Source organism: Hippocampus comes, unplaced genomic scaffold, assembly GCF_001891065.2.
Source record: "Hippocampus comes isolate QL1 unplaced genomic scaffold, H_comes_QL1_v1.1 scaffold156, whole genome shotgun sequence".
In the NCBI taxonomy this organism is placed as follows: domain Eukaryota; kingdom Metazoa; phylum Chordata; class Actinopteri; order Syngnathiformes; family Syngnathidae; genus Hippocampus; species Hippocampus comes.
The window spans coordinates 7,486,475-7,506,841 of NW_017805744.1; the positions used below are offsets into that span (position 1 = coordinate 7,486,475).

Sequence of the window (20,367 nt, forward strand, 5' to 3'; positions counted from 1 at the left end):
CACACACACACACACACACACACACACACACACACACACACACACACACACACGCGCGCGCACTCACACACACACACACACACACACACACACACACACACACACACACACACACGGTTTCCATGCGCTAGGCACTTTTTAAGCAAGCATAAGCTTTGGAGCTTAGGTGATTTAATGACACTTTTTACTGCAATCATTTTGAAATTATAAGAGTCGACAATTGGGCAGCCACAGTTAGGAGTACACACACACAAACACCCCCCCCCCACACACACACACACACACACACACAAAAAACTTTCTGAAAAACATTGGGGATGTGTGGTGCATCAGCCAAGAAAGAAACCACTCCTTGTTGTCAAGGATCCGTACCGCGTAACCTGCTAAATCCTGTCTGACAATTCACCCTTGTGTTTGTTGACTCCAGTGATTGTAGGAGACAAATGGGCGGGTCTTCATGCAAGAAAAAAAGGCAGACCTTGTTCACAGCACATGGCTGGACTTTTTATCACAACAGAAGCTATTACTATTGAAATGAAATGTATTTCTATTCATTCAACCCAGGTGCGTCAATTTGGGCAACGCACACCGTACCAGAACCCTGTCCATTTGTTTTGCACCAGCCTGTCTGTTTACCATCAGTGAAAGCTGCAGGAGCTGAAGGCAGATTAGGTGTGGAGAGGTTAATCAATGGAACCCCGGGGTTCCACTGACATTTCACTGGCAGCAGTAGGCGGCTTCCATCTATCATTTGCTTTCATCCCTCACTTTCTCCACCTCTCTTTTGCTCATTTTCTGACTGTCAAACTGAATTCATTCACACCCTAAAATAGCTCATTTATGTTTGCAGTCCCGTCATTAGTAGAACACGTGCAGGTTTTGGTCTCGGCAACTTCTGCTGTGGCAATTGGTGGTCCTTATCTCAGTATTTACGAGAACAGATTGATATTCCTGCCGGTCCCCTGCACCAAAGCCAGCTCACCACCAGAAGCCGGGGAAAAGTCAGTGAGGATGGCCTGTGTCCAAAACGCCTAACCTGTCACAGACCTGCACCCTCCAGGCAGGCAAATGTGTGTTCTTGCCTATGACGAAGACAAGAGGGTGAAGGGGAGGGGTGAGGGGAAGCACACATAAAAATACATGTGTATACACACACACACACACACACACACGCACACACACACACACACACACACACACACACACACACACACACACACACACACACACACACACACACAGCCTTGAGTGCTCCAAAAGCCTGGTGACTCACCCTACTTAAAGCAAACCCTGAAATAGACATTTTGCACCTCGCCACACTGACTCTTTTCTTCATGGCCTGCTCATGTTCTGGCTTATAAATGCATATTCTACCACTATACGTTACATTCCCTATTCTAGACCCAATTTTTGCGCCAGCCTCAATGTTCTGCCTATTTGACTTTTTCTACATTGCACCATTACTAACACAGCCTGTTAGCATATTACCTGGAATATATAACTCATTTCCCCTTGTTACAGTGTGTGTTTTAGCTATTTTCTAATAATAAATAGAGGAGAAAAAAACCTGGAGCCATTTGGTATAGACCAACTACTCCAGGCTGGGAAGAGAAGCATGAAGTTGTCTAATCTGATGTGATCATACCACAGAACATACAGTGGCACCTCCAATTTTGAACAGCCTCGAGCTAAAAAAAATTCCAGAAAACGACTGGGGGAAGAAAATGCACAAAATGAGAGGGCAAAACTAACAAACTCTGAGTGATATCAGCGTTTCATGAGACTTTCGCAAAAGTTTGAAATCATGTGCAATAAGTGGACTACAATTCAAAACGGAAAAGTTTAAGTAGGGCTCAATTATACAATACAATACAATACATGCTGATTTATATAGCGCTTTCACAACAGCGGCAGCTGTAACAAAGCGCTTAACAAAACAGTTAACAAAAAGTAAAATAATAAACACAACACATAACATAAAACACGGACAGTCGTGCAGTCCTAACCACTTTTCCGGGACACGCTTTGTTGTTTGAAGCAGTTTGAGATGAAAGAGGAGAGAATCAAAGTGTCCTTTCACCAGTGGATCTGAGACGTCATGCTCAAAATGTGCACACGTTGGCTACAAGCTAAGTTTCAAATTATGGAAAATAACAATGATCATAATTATTTTGATTGAGATTGAAATCATTACGATTAAAATAATTATGCATTGATTTCACTTTAGTATTTATTGTACTTATAAAGCTCAACCACTCCAAACTATCATCCGAGCCTCATTCCCATTCACCCCTGCACGTTGAACACTTTATTCTTGAAGACTCTATTCTTTTCGTCAAGTACAAAATGGCCTTGTAAATTTGACATGAAATTCAAGCCTCGTGCATTTTCATCCTGCTTAATCCACACCCTTGATGCATTGCATCTGTCCATAAATTGAAGCTTTGAAGAAGCATTACTGTTATCTTTTGTGCCTTTAAGTACTGTTACCTTACCTGTTTGTATGTGTTCCCGTCGTGTTTGTGTGTGAACATTCGTGATTTGAAGGACTATCACTCCGAAAGTCGATGCTAATTTCCTGTTCGCATTTGAAGGGGATCCTCCATTGACTTTAGCATTAGCGCTTTGTGATGTTTTAAAAATAAAGCATGTTTTGCATTAAATACAGAATACGTATAATTCTTTTTGTTGTGTGTTTCTAGTTTTGCGGTAAACTCCAACTGGGGTGTCATTAAACAGCGTAAAGCACGCTCAGGGATGGCAGAATCACATATGCGACACGGTTGCTATTCATGTAACATGGTGCATTCGGGGCACTTTCACAACATTAGGAACTTTTAATCGTTTTACTTTTGTTCTAACGTTTTAAAGTTTGACAGGAGTCAAATTGAAAATTACAATACTTTATAAATTTGGAATTATCATCCAGCCCTACATTTTTGGGGCTGAATTGTAAATCTGCACTGTCATGTAAATGAAAATGGGTCTTCTACCTTTAACACACTCAATGTGCTTTAGTACTGTTTCCTTATTTACACACTAATGACGGCATCAAGAGTAATTTGAGGTTCAGGATCTTGATCGAGGACTCTTTAACATGATGAGGGGGAGTGGCAATGGAACCTGCATCATTCAGTCGAACTGGCATCATTTAGGTTGAGGAAACCACCACCTAACCAATGCTTTATGACTTGTTAAAACCCTGCCAGCCCAGTCAAATCTGGATCTGAGTGGAGCATAGTCATGTTCCTTATGTGTGAAAACAATAGAGGTGGTCTGAGAAACCAAAAAAACGTTCCAGCAACGTGTCTCTTAGTCAGTTAGCTGTCATGGCGGCACCACTGAGATTCTCTGGCAGGAATTAAAGCTGCTAAAGAAAATCTTTAAAAGCTGGAGTGGAGATTGAGTGTTTTGTCATAATTAGGATTCCTCTCCAGGAATTAGTGAAATTGCCAAACTGACTTGGCTTCACAAAATCCAGAGAGAGAGTTTCGGAAATAATACCGGATTTGACTCACAATTCTGCTGCGTCATATTTTCATTTACACTTCAAACACACATCACCCAGAAACATCAGTCTTATGCATAAAGTTGCAGATGGAGCTTTATGGAGAGTTTATACTTCCAACACCTCCCAGCCATTTCCAATAGGGATAAAAAAGCACATTGATTTGCAACAGCTGAGGCCAGAGTTCCAAGCCACATGAAAGACAATCTTAAATCCTAGAGGGCCATGACAGGAGGGTGTGTCAAAAACAACACACACATTTAGGTTCTATTCAGTGTTGCCTGTAGCATGCAGCTGTCCCTCTTCTTGGCATGAGCCAAATATCAAATGACAGAAGTGTCTGTGTCGGCTGCACAAGGAGAGCATGTTAGTGACAGGGTTTTTTTTTTCTTCCCCTCATTGCATTTGATTTAAAACATGATGGAGGATGGTTGCTAGGAGATGGTAGATGGGTCAGCGATAAGCCTAAAATTCTCAGTTCAAAGCTTAAACAGTGACTGAATTCAAGATCATTGAAAATGTGAATATTGACTTGTTCAATACAATGGAATACAATACATCTATTTATACAGCACTGTCACAACAGCTGCAGCTGTAACAAAGCGCTGTTCACATAAAATAACATGAATACAACAGAAAACATAACATAAAAATAGTTGATCTCCGTTAAAAGTAGCCTGATAAATTGGTCAAAAATAAAGATGATTCATTCATTTATAGTGTAACATGAAGTTTAAAAGAAAGTAACACCGCTGTGTCAACATATTCCACAAACATGGCAGAAATGCTGTTGACAAGTTGTCCTTAAAACACAAGTGGGGTCTCAAAGGTTAAATAGACTGTGTTCCTGATTGACCTTTGATTAATAAATAAATAAATAAATAACTTTGAACATCAAGAGCTTTGAAGCTGCCATGCAGATAACATGTCGCCCATGTTGGAAGTAATATTTTAGTATTTTTAAATGGCACACATGTCATTTCTTGCCATCTCTTGTCAAATGTAAGATCCAGGGATGTCATTCGTTCCGTGACCCTTTTTTGTACCTCAAAATGTTTGTAAATCTTGATCATTTTTCCCAATTAAATGAATGGATTAATCCTTCCAGTGCCCACATATTTATATTTTATATTTTATATATGTTACATACAGTATATATTTTTTTCTTTTTAATCTTTTGTCTCTCTATTTTTAATAGTTTTTGAACACCAAAAATGATGCAGGGAAACTTGTCGTTTTTGCCACAGTAATCAGAAATCCGGGCGCCTGCATTCAGAATTGTGCCCGGAAGAAGCGTGTGTAGGCGGAACTTCCACCTGCCCACACTTCAGCTTTCACTCTGCTGCCACGGAAAGCAGAGATGTGTCTTTTTTTGGTTAGATTTTTTTTTTTTTTCAGTTTAAGACACTTCAATACAATAAATACGATACTATACAAAATACTGTTTTTTTTTTTGCCACATTCATCAGAAATTTAGCCAGCCGCTATGAGAATTGTGATTGGATGTCACGTGGCACAGTGTTTACAAAATTTAATATGGTCCTGTTGGGTGAGGAGGTCCTGTATATATAACTTGGGGATATGAGATGACTCCTTCATCTGATTAAAGAATCCATCCACTTGGTGTGTAAATATTTTGATATCTCTGTTATGCCTTCCATGTTACATTCAATACAGTGAAATAAAATGTTACCAAATTTAGTTTACAAAAAGTTGAAATCATGCGCCCTGGTGACTCACATACTCACTGTAGCCACATGCAATCTATATGTCCTTAAAATCCCGAACATGTTTTATAGTGTGCCTTCTCAAACGCACCGATGGAACACGCGAGAATTTTCCTCCCCTGGGACTTGTCTGCCATTATCATGTGCACTATTAAGGTTAGAAGAGCTGAGGGAATTTCACAGTCGAAGGAAGTCAGGTTCATCCGGAGAGAGAGCATACTGGTTGGAAGGTTCTTATTCAGTCATTCAAAAGGGTCCTTTTTAACAGGGCCCCTTGACGCAAGATTGACATGCCAGGTGACTCGACAAAATAGGGCATGTGAAGGAGAATGTCAACAAAACTGCTCCCTATGTTTTTTTGCTGCATGTTGTGGGCAAAACAAAAAAAGAAGACAAAAATGGACCAAGGCCCACAGTACAAGGACCGGTATATTAAATCCAAGGCAAACCTTCGAATACATTAGCCTGATTGGGTCGACAAAAATAAATGAATAAATAAATCACGCTACACCGCAGAGATGTACAGGTACGCGTTCAGCTCCAACAGCACAGCTCTCTGTCTCAAGCCTGAAGATGTACAATTTCCTTTTTCAATCGAGAAAAGTCGCAAAAATATAAATATCCTGACTTTTCTCTCACATTACTGGGTAAAGAAATATTTACATTTGCATTGCTGAATTTCAGTGCAGAGTATGTTACTGCATTAATGGATTTTCTCAAAGTGGATGTTCGTATAAAATACCTAGCTCGTGTTGACTCAACTACATTCAGCGGTGCAAAATCATCGTCATGGAGGAATTTGTACGATTACTAATAAATCCTTTCATTGCTGAAAGTCACATTGATGCTGTATTGTTTTCGTTTTTGTTTGAGGATTAAGGAGGAGACGATGACAAGGGCAGGACATCTCCTGTCACATCAGTTGGTAATACACACCACCTCCACAAGGGTGAAGGGTCACTCAATCAACCGCAGAGCACTTTGAGGGGAGATAAACACATCTGACACCAGACACCGGAAAACGTACGCAACGGCGCTCCGCTCAGCCACCCATGGCGGATAACTGTCAGATGATATGTGTAATAAAAAACAGAGCATGTTGTATCCCCTCTGGTCCCATCCGTCTTGCGGAGAATAATAAGCTACATTAATGAGAGTCCTAACAAAGGGAGAAGTCGATACGTTGTTCACAGAGCATCTCACACACGCATCTTGCGAAGAAACCCTCAGGTGACGGGTGGCTGGGAGAGGGAGCCCTCCGACACAGCGTGACTCACACAGTGCAATCAATCTCCCCGTGTGCACACAACCGGGGCCCAAGGGACGGGGACACAGCACCAGCGTGGTTCCGCATGAATGTCTTCATCAGTGACTGGGTGGGGTACTGAGTTGGGATGTCTTTTTGAGAAAATGATTCATGGCACCTCTTAGTGCATGGGCAAAAACTTTACTTCAACCATGGAGCTTTTTTTTTTTTTTTTTTTTTTTTTGGAGTTTGATGAATTGGCCCTTGCCAACCCTCTTCTTGACATCCCGCATGCCCCCCTGGAGTGTTGTACTCCAGGGAGGTGTGCTTGCTATTCCCCCATATAAACTGCTTTAGCTCCTCTGGCTCCAGGGAGATTTAAAACGAAGCAGTGTTTATGACACTGCTGTTCCTGATGGCTACGTGTGTGCGCGTGTGGTTCTGTCACACAAAAAAAAAAAGATGGACAAGAAAAGGGAAAGATGAATGAGGAACATCAAATAAGATGGAAAGCATAAAAGAATATGGATCAAAGCCCAAGAAAAGCAACAATTACATCGAAACTTTGTCGCTTGATATGATTGTTTGATTGCCTTATTTTAACGACACTAACGGGCACTTCCTGACCAGCAGGAATGTCTTAATACTTAGGTGCCGACAGTAGAACTGCAAAACCGGTGGGTAGGAGAGGGAAAAGAACAGATGTGTTATTGCTTGTGAGAGGAGATAATGGGGCAGAATGCGGCACGTAGGGAAAACAAATGCCGGCCTAGCAGTGGGAAATAGGGTTCGCTGGGTGAAATCTAGATTTCTCCCATTTCCTCTAAGTAATAAAACAATGGCGCTGCATCGCCTCATTAGACAGGTAATCGAGAGTGCAAGAACACTCGCCTCAGCACCGGGTGCTTCTCTCCTTCTCTAACCCGCCCGTGTTGGGCTATTGTCTCTCCTCCTGTTTTCCTGTGGTGTGCGGCCCAGCCCTGCCACCTGCTGAATAAATACTAACCGAGGGAGTAGGTCATAGAACCCTAGCCGAGACCATCTCCCACCACGCGGTACGAAAATACCAATTATCTCCCTAACAATCCTCCTTTTGCAATTATCTTCCCATCTGCATCTCTGGCAGTAAGTGCATGGGCAACGTTTCGCTCACAGTTTCAATTCTCTGACAGTAGAAGTGATGGGGTTGAATATGTGGCGCAGAGAGAGGCAACACACGCGGCATGCTAATCCATTCAGCAATTGGAATGAAAAAATTCTTGTAGAGACCCCCAGGCCGGCTATGTTAAAGAATTTGTATCTGTCAGTTCGTATCACTTTCATATTATAGGACAATGACAGTCTATCGTACACTTGTTTGCAAACGTTCTGTACTGTTGGTTACTGCATTTATTTTCTCAGTCTGTAAAACATCAAAAAGAAGAGCATTATTTTTAAAAAGTGGTATTTTGTGTGTAACAGGCCTGAAAGTTAACTCAATAAACACAGCAATTCAAAAGGACCACCACACCATCACATTTATATATCTTGCATGGATATATTATGGTTGGAACAATTTTTGAAAACCATTTCAGTTCGACCAGAGTTATTCCGTCAGTCCGTTTGCGCAACTCTTTTTTTTTCGCCGCAAACCCAAAATGGTGGCGTGCATGGTTACGGCGACATTCATGATTACATCAGTGCATCATGAGATATGCATCATATGTTTCCAGGGACGCAGAAGCCAATCGCATTGCAGCGAGACAGAACAAGTCTCGAAGGCTGATTTATTAATTTTTTCCTGCTCTGGTTAGACTCATAATGATGCTACCGTCAGCACCATAAACCATCACTACCGAGTCTTTATATAACCAACACAAGATCTCTGGCACATGAAACGGATGTTGGAATTACAACGTCACGTTACAATGCTCATGATTGAGGAGCTTTGTTTATCACAGAAACCTGGTTTAACCCGAGGATATTCGATGCTAGTCAGCCCCCGGCGTAGAAAACTCAGAGGCAAAAACACAAACTGTAAAAACTCTAACACTGACTTGATTTGGATGTCAATCCCCTCAAATTAAAGCCGATAGCGTGCAGTTCAATCACATGTTGTTTGTTTCATTTGAAATCCAGTCTCATGAGGATTACAGTCAAAAGGAGGACAATTGTGTGCGTTCATGTCCGGTGAATGAAGACATGAAGTTAATAGACTTTGCACTTGGTGCATGAGCTGAGCTTATTCACATATAATTATCGTAGAGAGTAAAAGTACACATTTTCATTCCTCTACCCAGATCCATATTAGAAATGTCAGATACGAATTATGACGCAACTTATATTTAATAATGTGAGCTTTTTCATTGAGGAGAGTAATTATAATATCAGTGTTTTTCAACCAATGGATCTAAGGCACACATTTGCGAAAAAAAAACAACCCAACACACGCGAATGTACTTACACGGTGTGAACTTCAGGCTTGTATGAATGGCAACCCATGGATGCATAAGTTGGTTGTCCCATTTGACAACCAAGTGAAGAGAATTTATTTGTTATGCCTGCCACTATATCCCACTGGCATAGAAAGAAAAACAACAATAACAATGAACATAATAATAATAACTACCGTATTTTGCACACTAAAAGGTGCACTGGATTATGAGGCGCACCTTCAATGAATGGCCTATTTTGTAATTTTTTTTCATACATTGGGAGCACCGCATTATAAGACGCAATCTACAATGCATCCACTAGATGGAGCTGCACTCAAGGAAACACCAACAGAACGATCAGATGTCAGTAAAACTTATTTAATAAAGCAGCGAAACAGTTCACTTAACCAACAGCAAGTTATAACAGTGACTCGTTAACGGTGACCTCTCTTGCTGCTGTTGAACTGCGTAAACGATCGCCTTAAGTTTGAACTCTGCGTTGTCAGCATGTCTCGAGCAAGGAGCCATTTTGGGTTCGAAATATTACCGTAATGACCATACACAAGGCGCATCAGATTTTAAGGCGCGCTGTGAGCTTTTAAGAAAATACTGTCAAACACGTTTAGCATTCAGCATTTGTTTATTTGTTTTGTTGCAGTCGCTCAGCCTTCACAAATTACAATGTGCTTTTGCTTATAGGATTGCCTTACGAGCCTAATCCACTCAGGGAAAATTACATCGCATGTGTGAAACACCTAATTTGTGTGTGGGATGTGCATTGCGCCGCACAAACAATCCTCAACTGTTTCAGATCTGGTGACACGGCACGGCCGTGATTCAGTGCCACAGGAGTACGCATTTTGTGGATGAGAACGGCGCCGTGCTGCGAAAGCAGCTGCAACGTGTCACACTGTTTAATATACTTGTAGAATTTTCCTCTTTATTAGACGATGCAAAGGCTCCCGAGATGTGCAGTCAGTGACAAAGGAACAACTTCACTGCTGTCTTTGCCACCAAAAACATGACAGCTGCCATCATGGTGCGCTCACTCTGCATCCCCAAACACATTGTTTTCTAATTGCCCGCCCAACACATCACAAGCTCAGACCTCCACATCCCAGCTGCCATTACCTCCAGAGATGACAGATTTCTTTTAAATAGTGGGGATGCTGTTTGAATATAAAGAAGCGGCATGAGCATGAAGAGTGCTTTTTTTGGCGCACAATGGGGGGGGGGGGTGACAAAGAAGCTGACATCAGTTACAGTGGATGATTTGAACACCAACATGAACTCAGAATTCAACATGAAAGTTCAGGGAAAGAAAAATCCAAAACGGGGAAGACAATGGGATAAGACTAGTTCCTAAGTTGCCAGTCCATCTTCTTGCCAGTTTCATGTGCGTACTGTATATAGTCTTCAACAAGGGTAACTGCAATTATAGGCCATTGAGAAAATAGTAATGATAGCAATAAATTAATTCATTCATTCATTCATTTTCCGATCCGCTTTATCCTCACAAAGGTCGTGGGGCTGCTGGAGCCTATTCCAGCAGTCTTCAGGCAGTAGGCGGGAGACACCCTGAACTGGTTGCCAGCCAATCGCCGGGCACACAGGGACGAGCAACCATCCGCGCTCACACTCACACTTACAATATGGAGTGTTCAATCAGCCTGCCATGCATGTTTTTGGAATGTGGGAGGAAACCGGAGTACCCGGAGAAAACCCACGCAGGCCTGGGGAGAGCATGCAAACTCCACCCAGGGAGGCCGGAGTGAGGATTGAACTCGGTACCTCTGCACTGTGAGGTCGACGCGCTCACCACTGGAACACCGGGCCGCCCCGATAGCAATACAAAAAAAACAACAAAGAAAAACAACACAAAAAAGAGGATGGGCTAATAGGGTACTCATGAAAAGTAACCCTTTCATATATTTACATTTTTTTTATCATCCCATTTTATTTGATGTATATATATATTCAGGTTTTACAATCAACAACTACTTGACAATTAAAACATCTGTACAAAAGATGTCTACATTTTGGCCCCCTGCAACGGATTCATTACATTTCCAATATTTGTTCTGGAGATTTATTAACTGACCATGAAGTGATCATCGTGTAGAATGGAGAATGTATTGATGAATGAATCTGAAGCAACCGTGGCAATTTATCAAAAAGTTCATTTCTGTTTGTGAAAAACAAAACACGTTAAATTCACTATTAATTCTTATTTTATCAGTAGTAGCCCGTCCCATGATACAACCTCCTAGAATTAACTGGAGTTGAATTTAGCGGATCACCTTGTATGTATAGGTTACATACAAACTACATGTTCATCAATTTATCTTTCTCAATCAATTTTTATTTATACCTGTATAGCACTTTTCTGACAAGATATGTATCTCAAAGTGCTTTAAATGCATTAAAAACAAACCCTGGGGAGGTTACGCAATTCTCTCCTGTGCTGGTGTACCTGTACTGCATGTGGCAATATCAGAAAGGAAACAAAATGACACGTGGGGTAATTTTTCCCTCAATTTCTCTCCTCTTGCCCCATGTGCACATTTGTCGGAATTTCTTGTGTAAAGCAACGCAGGTGGAGACAGCACACAGAAACAATCTGCGTGCTCCTCCTGCTCCGCGCTCTATCACTCTGCTGCTTGGGGAGCATTTTTGGCCGATCTACATTGATTGCTATGGGCCATTCACTATCCCCGATGTTGGCTCCTCATTCATCAAAACAGCACCTGCCAGATTCTCGCTCCTGAGAGAATGGTTGTCAGTGATTTATTATTGTTTTTCCTCCCTCAATTCTTTGTTTTCCCCTCAACAAATAACCATCAGGTAGGAACAGTGACCTGCTTTTCTTTTTCAATATTACATCCAAGCAATCCCTCTACTCATGAAAGGACTACGGATGTCAATCACCGAAGCTGCACCTCACGAGCCGACGGAAAAACAACACAATAGAGTACATCACTCCAAGGTTCTCCCACAGCAGCCACGATGCCGAAAGAAAAATGCAACTTAACCTTCTCAACACTTGCAGTGCATCCGAGCTGACGCTTTAAGGACTTGCTTTAAATCCTGAAGGGGGAGGGGCGGCGTGCACATTGGTGAAAAGACCCAAATCAGGGCTGACGGGAGATGATCATTTCTTTTTCTCTTTCCCCCAGAGAAGAATTATGCATAACAGTTGTTAATAGAGCAACTTTTCCAGGGGTTATTATTGAATATTTAAAATTCATAATTCCATGGAGTGTTTGCTTTGGATGTGTTCAACTGAATAATACATTAAACACATCTGCCCAATCTCTTGTTAGCTATTGTTTTTGTGTATACACGTGTGTGACACACACACACACACACACACACACACACACACACTTAGAAATTTTAATTCAGCAATCAGCACAAATTTACATGAGAAAGAAGAAATTAGTTAGGTGCTTTTTGACTCATGCACACAAAAAAACCCCATCTGTCATTTCTGTTAATTACAACCAGAAGTATTTTGCTACCAGTTAAATTATTACTATCGTGCTGAGCTTCATGTTTTTTTTGTATCATACATTGAAATGACTTGATGTGGTGTCAGACTGAAAAATGCAAACAGCCAAGGCAAAGGCAAGTACTGGTGCCTTTCCGTTCCGGTTGGTAAGCTGTTATGATGGATATTTGAAATAAACATATTCACATCGCTGTTTTATCTTTCTAATTGATATGTTGCTGACTTGATGAGCAATGACTGCAATTCAGCAGTTCAGTCAAAACAAACAAAAACGATGACAACAATCGCAGAACTATCATTGTAATCACTTTGAGAGGCCAACAGCCTGCCAAATTTGTTTTGATTGCGGCAGAGAAAATGAACAGAAAAGAATTAAATGGGGCAGAATTAAAGAACGACAGTCATCAATAATTTGGCCCGACCACGTTGCCTAATAACTGGGTATGCTATGTTGCACATGCTCAAAAATCAAGTTATGCCAGCATTTCTGCATGTGCTGTCAATGACATTCGAGCTCTTTGCATTCCTATTTGCTTTTATTTTGATTTGCTTTGTTCTGCTATCCACTGCCTCTTGACCAGGTCTGCATTGGCAATGACAGTCTGTTCTCAATTCCCTTACCTAGATAAGTCAAGGTTAATGAAACAAAACAAACAAATTAAAAAAAAAAAACCTTTGTTGGAATGCAACCTGGAATCTTCATTTCCTCAAACGTCCCCGTATTCGCAACAAGTTTCACAAATCGTGATTCATCAATGTTATTTGGCCATTTCCTTTTTCTGAGCGTGGGCTAATATTTCACTGTTTGATAAAGCCTCCTCCAAACGATAGTAACGTACTGAACTTATGTTTATTGTTAAACCTTGTCAAATTATACAGACAGTATTATCAAGCGCTATAGATATTGACTGTTGTTGTGCCATTAAAATGTTTTAATGTCAATGTTAAGGTTTTTCTAGGGCTTGCGTGCTGATATCTTGCAGAGATGGGTAGCCACTTCTGTCGTTCAAAAACAAAAAGGCCACGAACAAGATTTTCATTCGTGGTCCACCACCACTCGACATGACCTCTTAACCTCTACCAGCACAGCCTCTCCTTGACAAAGCCCTGCATTCATCCAATCTTGCCTCAATACTCTATAGGTGTCTTCCAGAAAGAGCATTCCATACCCAACCCCTTTATTCTGTATTGATTGGCTGGGCAGGCCTCACCGATCATGGCTGCCGTTTCGCTCCTTTTCCAGCACCGTCTTCAGCGAGACTCAGAGACCAAATGAAGCACCGCTCCCTCCATCACAGCGAAAATACAACTTGTCTTTTCCATGAACACTAATTAGTCTTAACAAAAGGTTTATTTCCACAATGACTGAACTGGACACAAAATCAAAGTCACATTAGTCACTCCGAAGGGAGATGAACGGTTTAAATGGCGCCGTTATAGCTTGGCACCCGGTGCTACATTCTGTCATTTAAAAGCAGGGCTTATTACCTAAAATAGCTGAAGACCGGTGTAAACCCCCCCCCCCCACTCCCACCCCTATACACACACACACGCACACACACACACACACACACAAACACACACACACAAACACACACACACAAGGATATCAAAGAGAAAAGTCGATCATGAAAGCATGAGCCTGCAGAGGATTTGAAGCTTGCGACTCAGTTCGTCCTTATTATAAACCAAGTCGATAGCAGATTATGGTAATGTGATATCTAACTGAGGGGAACAGTGACTAATATTTTCCATGTACATGCAGCAACGCTGGCAGTTATTTTGAACCACTGAAGTAGCATCTATGCAATAAGCCTTTTCAGTAAGATGAAACAGTATGTGTGTCCAAAATGAGAAACTACAGGTGTCACTTTATGATTTAGTGGAAGCAGAAAGTGAAATCCAAATCAGCGCCATTCTGGCATCCGAAATGGCAGTGGTGTTTGCCAACTTTAGTTTGAGGATAAATGCACAGACAGCAGATAAAGTGAATCAAATACTTATCCAGAGCTGAAATCGTATCCACTTGTCTCCATATCAAATGTCCACCAAGGGGTCTAATTACGCTCAACTAAACAAGGTTTGATCTGAAACTGTAAATGTTCATCTGATTTTGTGATGTGTGCATTAATTATGTACAGGTAAGCCCCAAATTAATTTTAACCTGGCAAATGTTTTCGTTTGCTTAATTCATGTTGCTGTGCATATTCAACAATTAATCAAGTAGGGAATTTTATGGATTATTTTTAAGTCTACAAGCAAAACAATTTTGCTATCTCAAGGACCTGGAGAGTTATGCAAGAGAGTGTAGGTCTAAGATCCCAATTAAAATGTGAACTAACACCAACAAAACATTAAAAATGTTTGACAAAACAGATAAATATGGTGGCCTTGAGGTGGAAAACACAACAGCAAATCAAAAAACACCAAAACAAAAAAATAAATAAACTCAACAGCAAATTAAAAAAACAAACACAAATAGCTTCACAACAAAAAGCTAAACACAACAAGATAAATACATCATATCCAAAAACATAAAAACAAACAAAATTCAACAGCAAAATTAACACAAAAACAAATTTATAATCTCAACAGCAGGTGAAAAAAATCGAACAACAAAAATCTGAACAGCAAATCCAAAAACATAAAATAACTCAACAAAATAGGGAAAAGAAAGCTTACCAGCAGCGAATCGTTAATAACACACACACAAAAAAACCCCACAAAAATAAAAAACTAAACATATCAGCACACAAAAATACTACCAAAAAAAAAAAAAAACAAACAAACTAAATAATAAAAACTTGAATAACACGACATTAACCACACAGAAGTGGCCAGTGTGCGTGTGGGGGTGATCACACTCATCGCTGATTGGACGAAAGGGACGACTGGTTGACTGAATGTACCACTCGTCAGAAAAGCAATGAGTCTGACCAACACCAACGCAATAAAATCAACCGTTCACTGTGCATCTGTTTTTTAACATGCCAAAAAAAGGTTAATTTTACACCTGCCAGTGTGAACAAAACAGGACTGGTGTGAGACAACACATGCATGGGATGGGCAAATGCAAATTGCCTTGGTTGCAACACGGCCCCAAACACGCTAGACGCCGGCACGGAAATGAAGTTTCGTCCGTTTTTACGTTGAGTGCATGAGCACCAGTCCAACCGAAATAGACAAAAACGGAGTGTTAAATTGACCAAAACGATGGTGGATGTTCATTAGTTCATTCATTCATTTTCCGAACCGCTTTTATCCTCAGAAAGGTCGCGGGGATTGCTGGAGCCCATCCCAGCAGTCTTCAGGCAGTAGGCGGGGGACACCCTGAACCGGTTGCCAGCCAATCGCAGGGCACACAGGGACGAACAACCATCACACTCACACCCAGGGACAATTTGGAGTGTTCAATCGGCCTGCCATGCATGTTTTTGGAATGTGTGAGGAAACCGGAGTTCCCGAAGAAAACCCACGCACGCCCGCAGAGAACATGCAAACTCCACACAGGAAGGCCGGAGCCGGGATCGAACCCACAACCTCTGCATTGTGAGGTCGACGCGTGAACCACTGGATACCGGGCCTGCCGCTATGGTGGATGTGGATGTTGATAAACGTGAAACTAAATATTATTTAAAGTGAGCTTATCAATTAGCCTATTGATTGATTGTCTTTATTTTGAACATGTCAGCAAAACAATAACAATAAAATAAAAATAAGGAAAAAGGACACCAAAAAAAAAAAAAGTTGTAAATTAAAATAAATCAAAGTCAAAGTAGACGCATTTGGTCAGGGCCACCGTAGTCTCACCTACAACTTTTCTTCAGCTAAATCATGTGTTTGCCTTAAATGCCCATCGTGGCATACCTGTTTGTCATGCTTCATGTTGAATGTGTTTCTGTGAGAAAACAAGGGAAAGTGAAGCCTCAACAATAGTGAAAGTACTGTAGCTGAATTTACTTGGTTATTGTTGTGTGTGTGTGTGTGTGTGTGTGTGTGTGTGTGTGTGCGCAACGGTGGGGGCGGGGGGGTCGCTTCTCAAGGAAGTGGCAAGTCATAAGAGCCAGCTGATGAGTATCACCCTCATCCGGAGCGCTATTCATGCCCTGTGCACAAGGGCTCATTCACTCAGAGCTTTTCACACTCATGCGCCCTGAGAGCCCCCGGGGGCACTTTCCCACTGTGAACTGTCACTCACTCAAAACATCCTACACAAATGTCAGAATAGGCATCCAGATGCAAACACACATGCTCATCTATTTTGGATTACAAAATCGAAACGCAGGAAAAGGCTGCTTTTCTCTCCTGAATCAGGACACAAACATGTCTCAATAGCTTGAGTAAGGCTCCTTTAGACTGGCAGAGATGTCACATTTGCTTTCTGTAACACACTTAGCACTGTCAAGACCATAGTTACAGACTGTGGTGTAACAGCATAGATTTTATTTATTTACTTTTTTTTAATATTTGATGGCAGTAGACATAAAATTGGAAGCTGAAAGATGTTTTTTGTAGTTCCATGCTATGGATAAGTAGCTTTCTTAAGACAATCCAAAATTTGGTTTGCGTTTTTTTTGGGTTAATTGCTAGTATTTAGGAATTTAACCAACTGTTCCCACTAGGGCAGTCCTTGTTTTGCTCAGTTTGGTGTAGTACGAGTTTTGAGAGGCCTCAAAACTTGTCAAGGGTGCAAATCAGTACACGTCCGCAACCACCCACTGGGATGACCAAAGTTGGATGTTCTCCGCTTGAATGAGGCTTCAGCCCGACGTCTGTGAAAAGTGTAATCGATCACCCAAGCACTTACTTATGACGTTAAACATGCTACCTGTGTCAATCTTGCATTAGCTTAGCATTTAGCATGGCTTTTCCATTTTTTCTTGTCGTTCTTTGGTGAGTAGGATACTTGTCAGAAATGTAGCTTATTCGCTGCCACGCAAACGATGATTACTGACTTGGGAGCAACTTTGCAATATGTTTAGGTGCACTAGTAGCCAGCCGAAGCTATTGCTAGCAAGCTGCTTCTGTGTAGCTAACACAGAACTTTACTCGACCTAGAACTATCTGTGATACTTCACGTGAGCCCTGCGAAACTTTTTGGTACCATCTCAGTGTTTTTTTTTTCTCCCTTTGACACTTTCTTTTGACAATTGTTTTTGGATTTGATTATCAGTTTTGCTATTCAATTTGTATTAATGAGGTACACAGTCGAAATTTTCAATGGCAACCCATTTCTCGGATACATTTCCTTACCAGTTATCAGGGTAAAAGAAAGCTAAACCTTATTGCAAAAAAGACTGGCACCCTGCATTGGCCGCGAGTCAATCACAAACAGAGACACACAACCGTTCACACCATCACTGAGTGGAACTGATCCGAAGCGGCCTGCACAGAAGTCAGGGAAGTATACCACTACAACATCAGTGACCTGAGAAAACACAATACGCAAAACACAAAAAGTACCCTTCTGATGGATGTTCTAAGGATAATGCTGACAAGCAGCAGGGTCCCGCATACTCACCCAGCAGTAAAAGCACAAGGCAGATCAGGCTTTAGCATTCTAAACCACTCACAGCTAAATTGAACAATGTGTCCTTGTCCACAACTTGACTCTAGTCCTAAATACAAACATAATTGTGTTTGATCTGTGGTCATCTTTGGGAGTATTCCTCTTACGTTGTGACCTTATTCAAATCCCATTCCATTCTGAGAGTAAAGGTGTGCTTTGGGTGTTTACTTTTAATTACACACCAATGTGCCAGTTTCATGAGCTCTGTATTTGTCATCACCGTGCCCCAGAAAAGTCCACACAGAAAAACCTAAAATGAAAAAAAAACCTAAAAACTTTAATTTTGGGGTGCAGTGTTTCACTTTTTTGTTGTTGAATTTCTCAGTGACAACTGTGTTGACATGTTGTCACACAGACTACGTAGTTGGAACAGCCATCACCTTCCCACCTATAGATAAGATTCAATTCAAACAATGTTTGTGTCATTGGCAAGATAGTATCTCTCAAGTTGGAAAAAAAAAACATATATTGTATATGGATATAAGTGCATGATCATGGTTTCCAAACTGTAAGATTCTAAGCTAAATTAACCTGCTTGATGCATGAAAAGATGCCTTACATGTATAATACTGCAATCACAGTGTGGGAGAGAATTTGATACTCTGTCAAAAAGCCTCAGAGACTAACCAATCTTGTCAGAATATAAAGGATGGGTATGTGCAGGGTAACAAAGAAGAAACAATTTAGTGTGACGTTTCCTTTGTATCTCTGAGGCATGCACTTGTTCTCTGACTGGCATTATGACACATATTATCAGCCACGGGAGAATAGCATCCCCACTGCTCTGATTGGCCTGCTATTATCTTGATAAAAATGGCAAAGGGATAATTCAGCACCATTTCAGACCACAGTCCAAATCTCTCAGGATGTTTTTTTTTCTCTCCACTCAACGAGCAGAGGAATAGGTTACTCTATTTCTTCCATTAACATTATATTCTACAGGTGCAGTTTAAAACACTAATCATGCATCCGACATTGTTTTTCCATTTTTGGTCCACTTTCGCTTTGACCATGTGAATCTATTTTGGTGTGAGCCTCTTAGTGGATTTCCAAGCATTGTGACATATAAATGTACAGTATGGATGCCTGTTCCTCTGCAGAGGTTGGCCTCCCCGGAGCGCAAAAAAAAAAAAAAAAAAAAAAGCGCACAGCGCTCACGCAGTAGAGGTAGAGAAAATAAGTCCCCACGCAACAGTTACGAGCCTCTCACTCATACGGCCTTGATTCCATTTGCTTTACGCACATTGTTTCGAAGGCAAACCACAAACAAGGAGGGCCAGAACAACAAGGCATTGATACTCACAGGCATATGTCATGGAAAAACTATTTCCCATCTTGACCATATCGACCTGCGGCACCAGTTTGGGGATGTCCTGGTGGTGTGAAAGGGCGAAGCGAAACACTTCATATTCATGGGACTCGGTGGGGAACAATCCTCCTGTTGAGCACCAAACACAAATCGTTATATCGTGGTGGGGGGGAAAGACCCACTCCGGGAGAGAGCGATAGAGCTATCACTTTAGAAAAAAAGACAAAGGGTTTGCTTTACGAGTGCGCGCGCCATTCTTACCTATATTGATGTTACTTGGGAAACTTGCGCTTGAAGCCAAGCACATCCCCAGTAAACTGGTGTAGAGGATGCTGAAGCTTCGCTGCATATTTCCTTTTGCATTGGCGAAGGGAAAAGAGCCGAAATCCAAACATACATACGTTTCCTCCGCGTATTCAACTTCCAAATGCCTCCCGTTGCCCCAGCACTCTTCCCGCTGCTCGTTAGCGCAACATCATCGTCACCGACGCGGATTTCAAAGAGAGACGACGATGATGATGAAGGTGGTGCTGGTGGTGCTTCTGATGGCGATGGCGAGAGGAGGTACCTTCCTCTCTCCTGCTTTCCCTCGATCTACTGATGCTCTCTTGTCCTTGGCTGCTGTTGTAATGATGGAGAATGTCTTCAGCGTTTGGCGCGCTGCAATAAATATATAAATAAAAAAAGAAATGTGCACGCCCAGCGGGGATAAGGAAATTGGCCAAAACTGTTTAGTCTTATCGTAAGGACCTCATATTCATCATGCATATCGTTCCAGCCTACACATTTATTTCACTGTTTTCCTCTGAAAGGAGTTAAAATGCTTCAGTTCAAAATCTCAAACTCGGACTCAGAATTGAAACGCTGTCCACGAATGGCACTCTTGTTTGTGCTTTTCAGAGGTTGAGTTAGAATAAAATATTTTCCGTGCTCTTAATAAGGCAAGGAATTAAAGATAATTTCTCAATATTTCAATCAGTGTCCTATAAGCAGTGTTGTCTCCAAACCTTTATTGAGCTAAGGCACATAGTTTATATTGACAAAATCTCACAGCCTATTGCCAAAAAAAAAAAAAAAATCCGC

The 20,367-nt window shown here is 41.3% G+C and overlaps 1 protein-coding gene across 5 annotated transcripts in view; it reads right to left on the bottom strand.

Annotated features, from left to right (window-relative positions):
• The window catches only part of gria1a (glutamate receptor, ionotropic, AMPA 1a), a 62,256-nt gene extending 42,314 nt beyond the window's left edge, over positions 1 to 19,942 (bottom strand). For 2 of the 5 annotated variants that reach the window (XM_019884242.1, XM_019884244.1), the window contains exons 1-2: positions 19,546 to 19,937; positions 19,279 to 19,413 (exon numbers count right to left, since the gene is read on the bottom strand). In XM_019884242.1, coding sequence (XP_019739801.1) covers positions 19,279 to 19,413; positions 19,546 to 19,633 — 223 coding nt within the window. In that variant the 5' untranslated portion in view covers positions 19,634 to 19,937. Of the gene's footprint in view, positions 1 to 19,278; positions 19,414 to 19,545 lie in introns of all 5 variants that reach the window. The other 3 variants (XM_019884241.1, XM_019884243.1, XM_019884245.1) reach the window with 3 other exon arrangements.
• Positions 19,943 to 20,367: the final 425 nt, after the last annotated feature.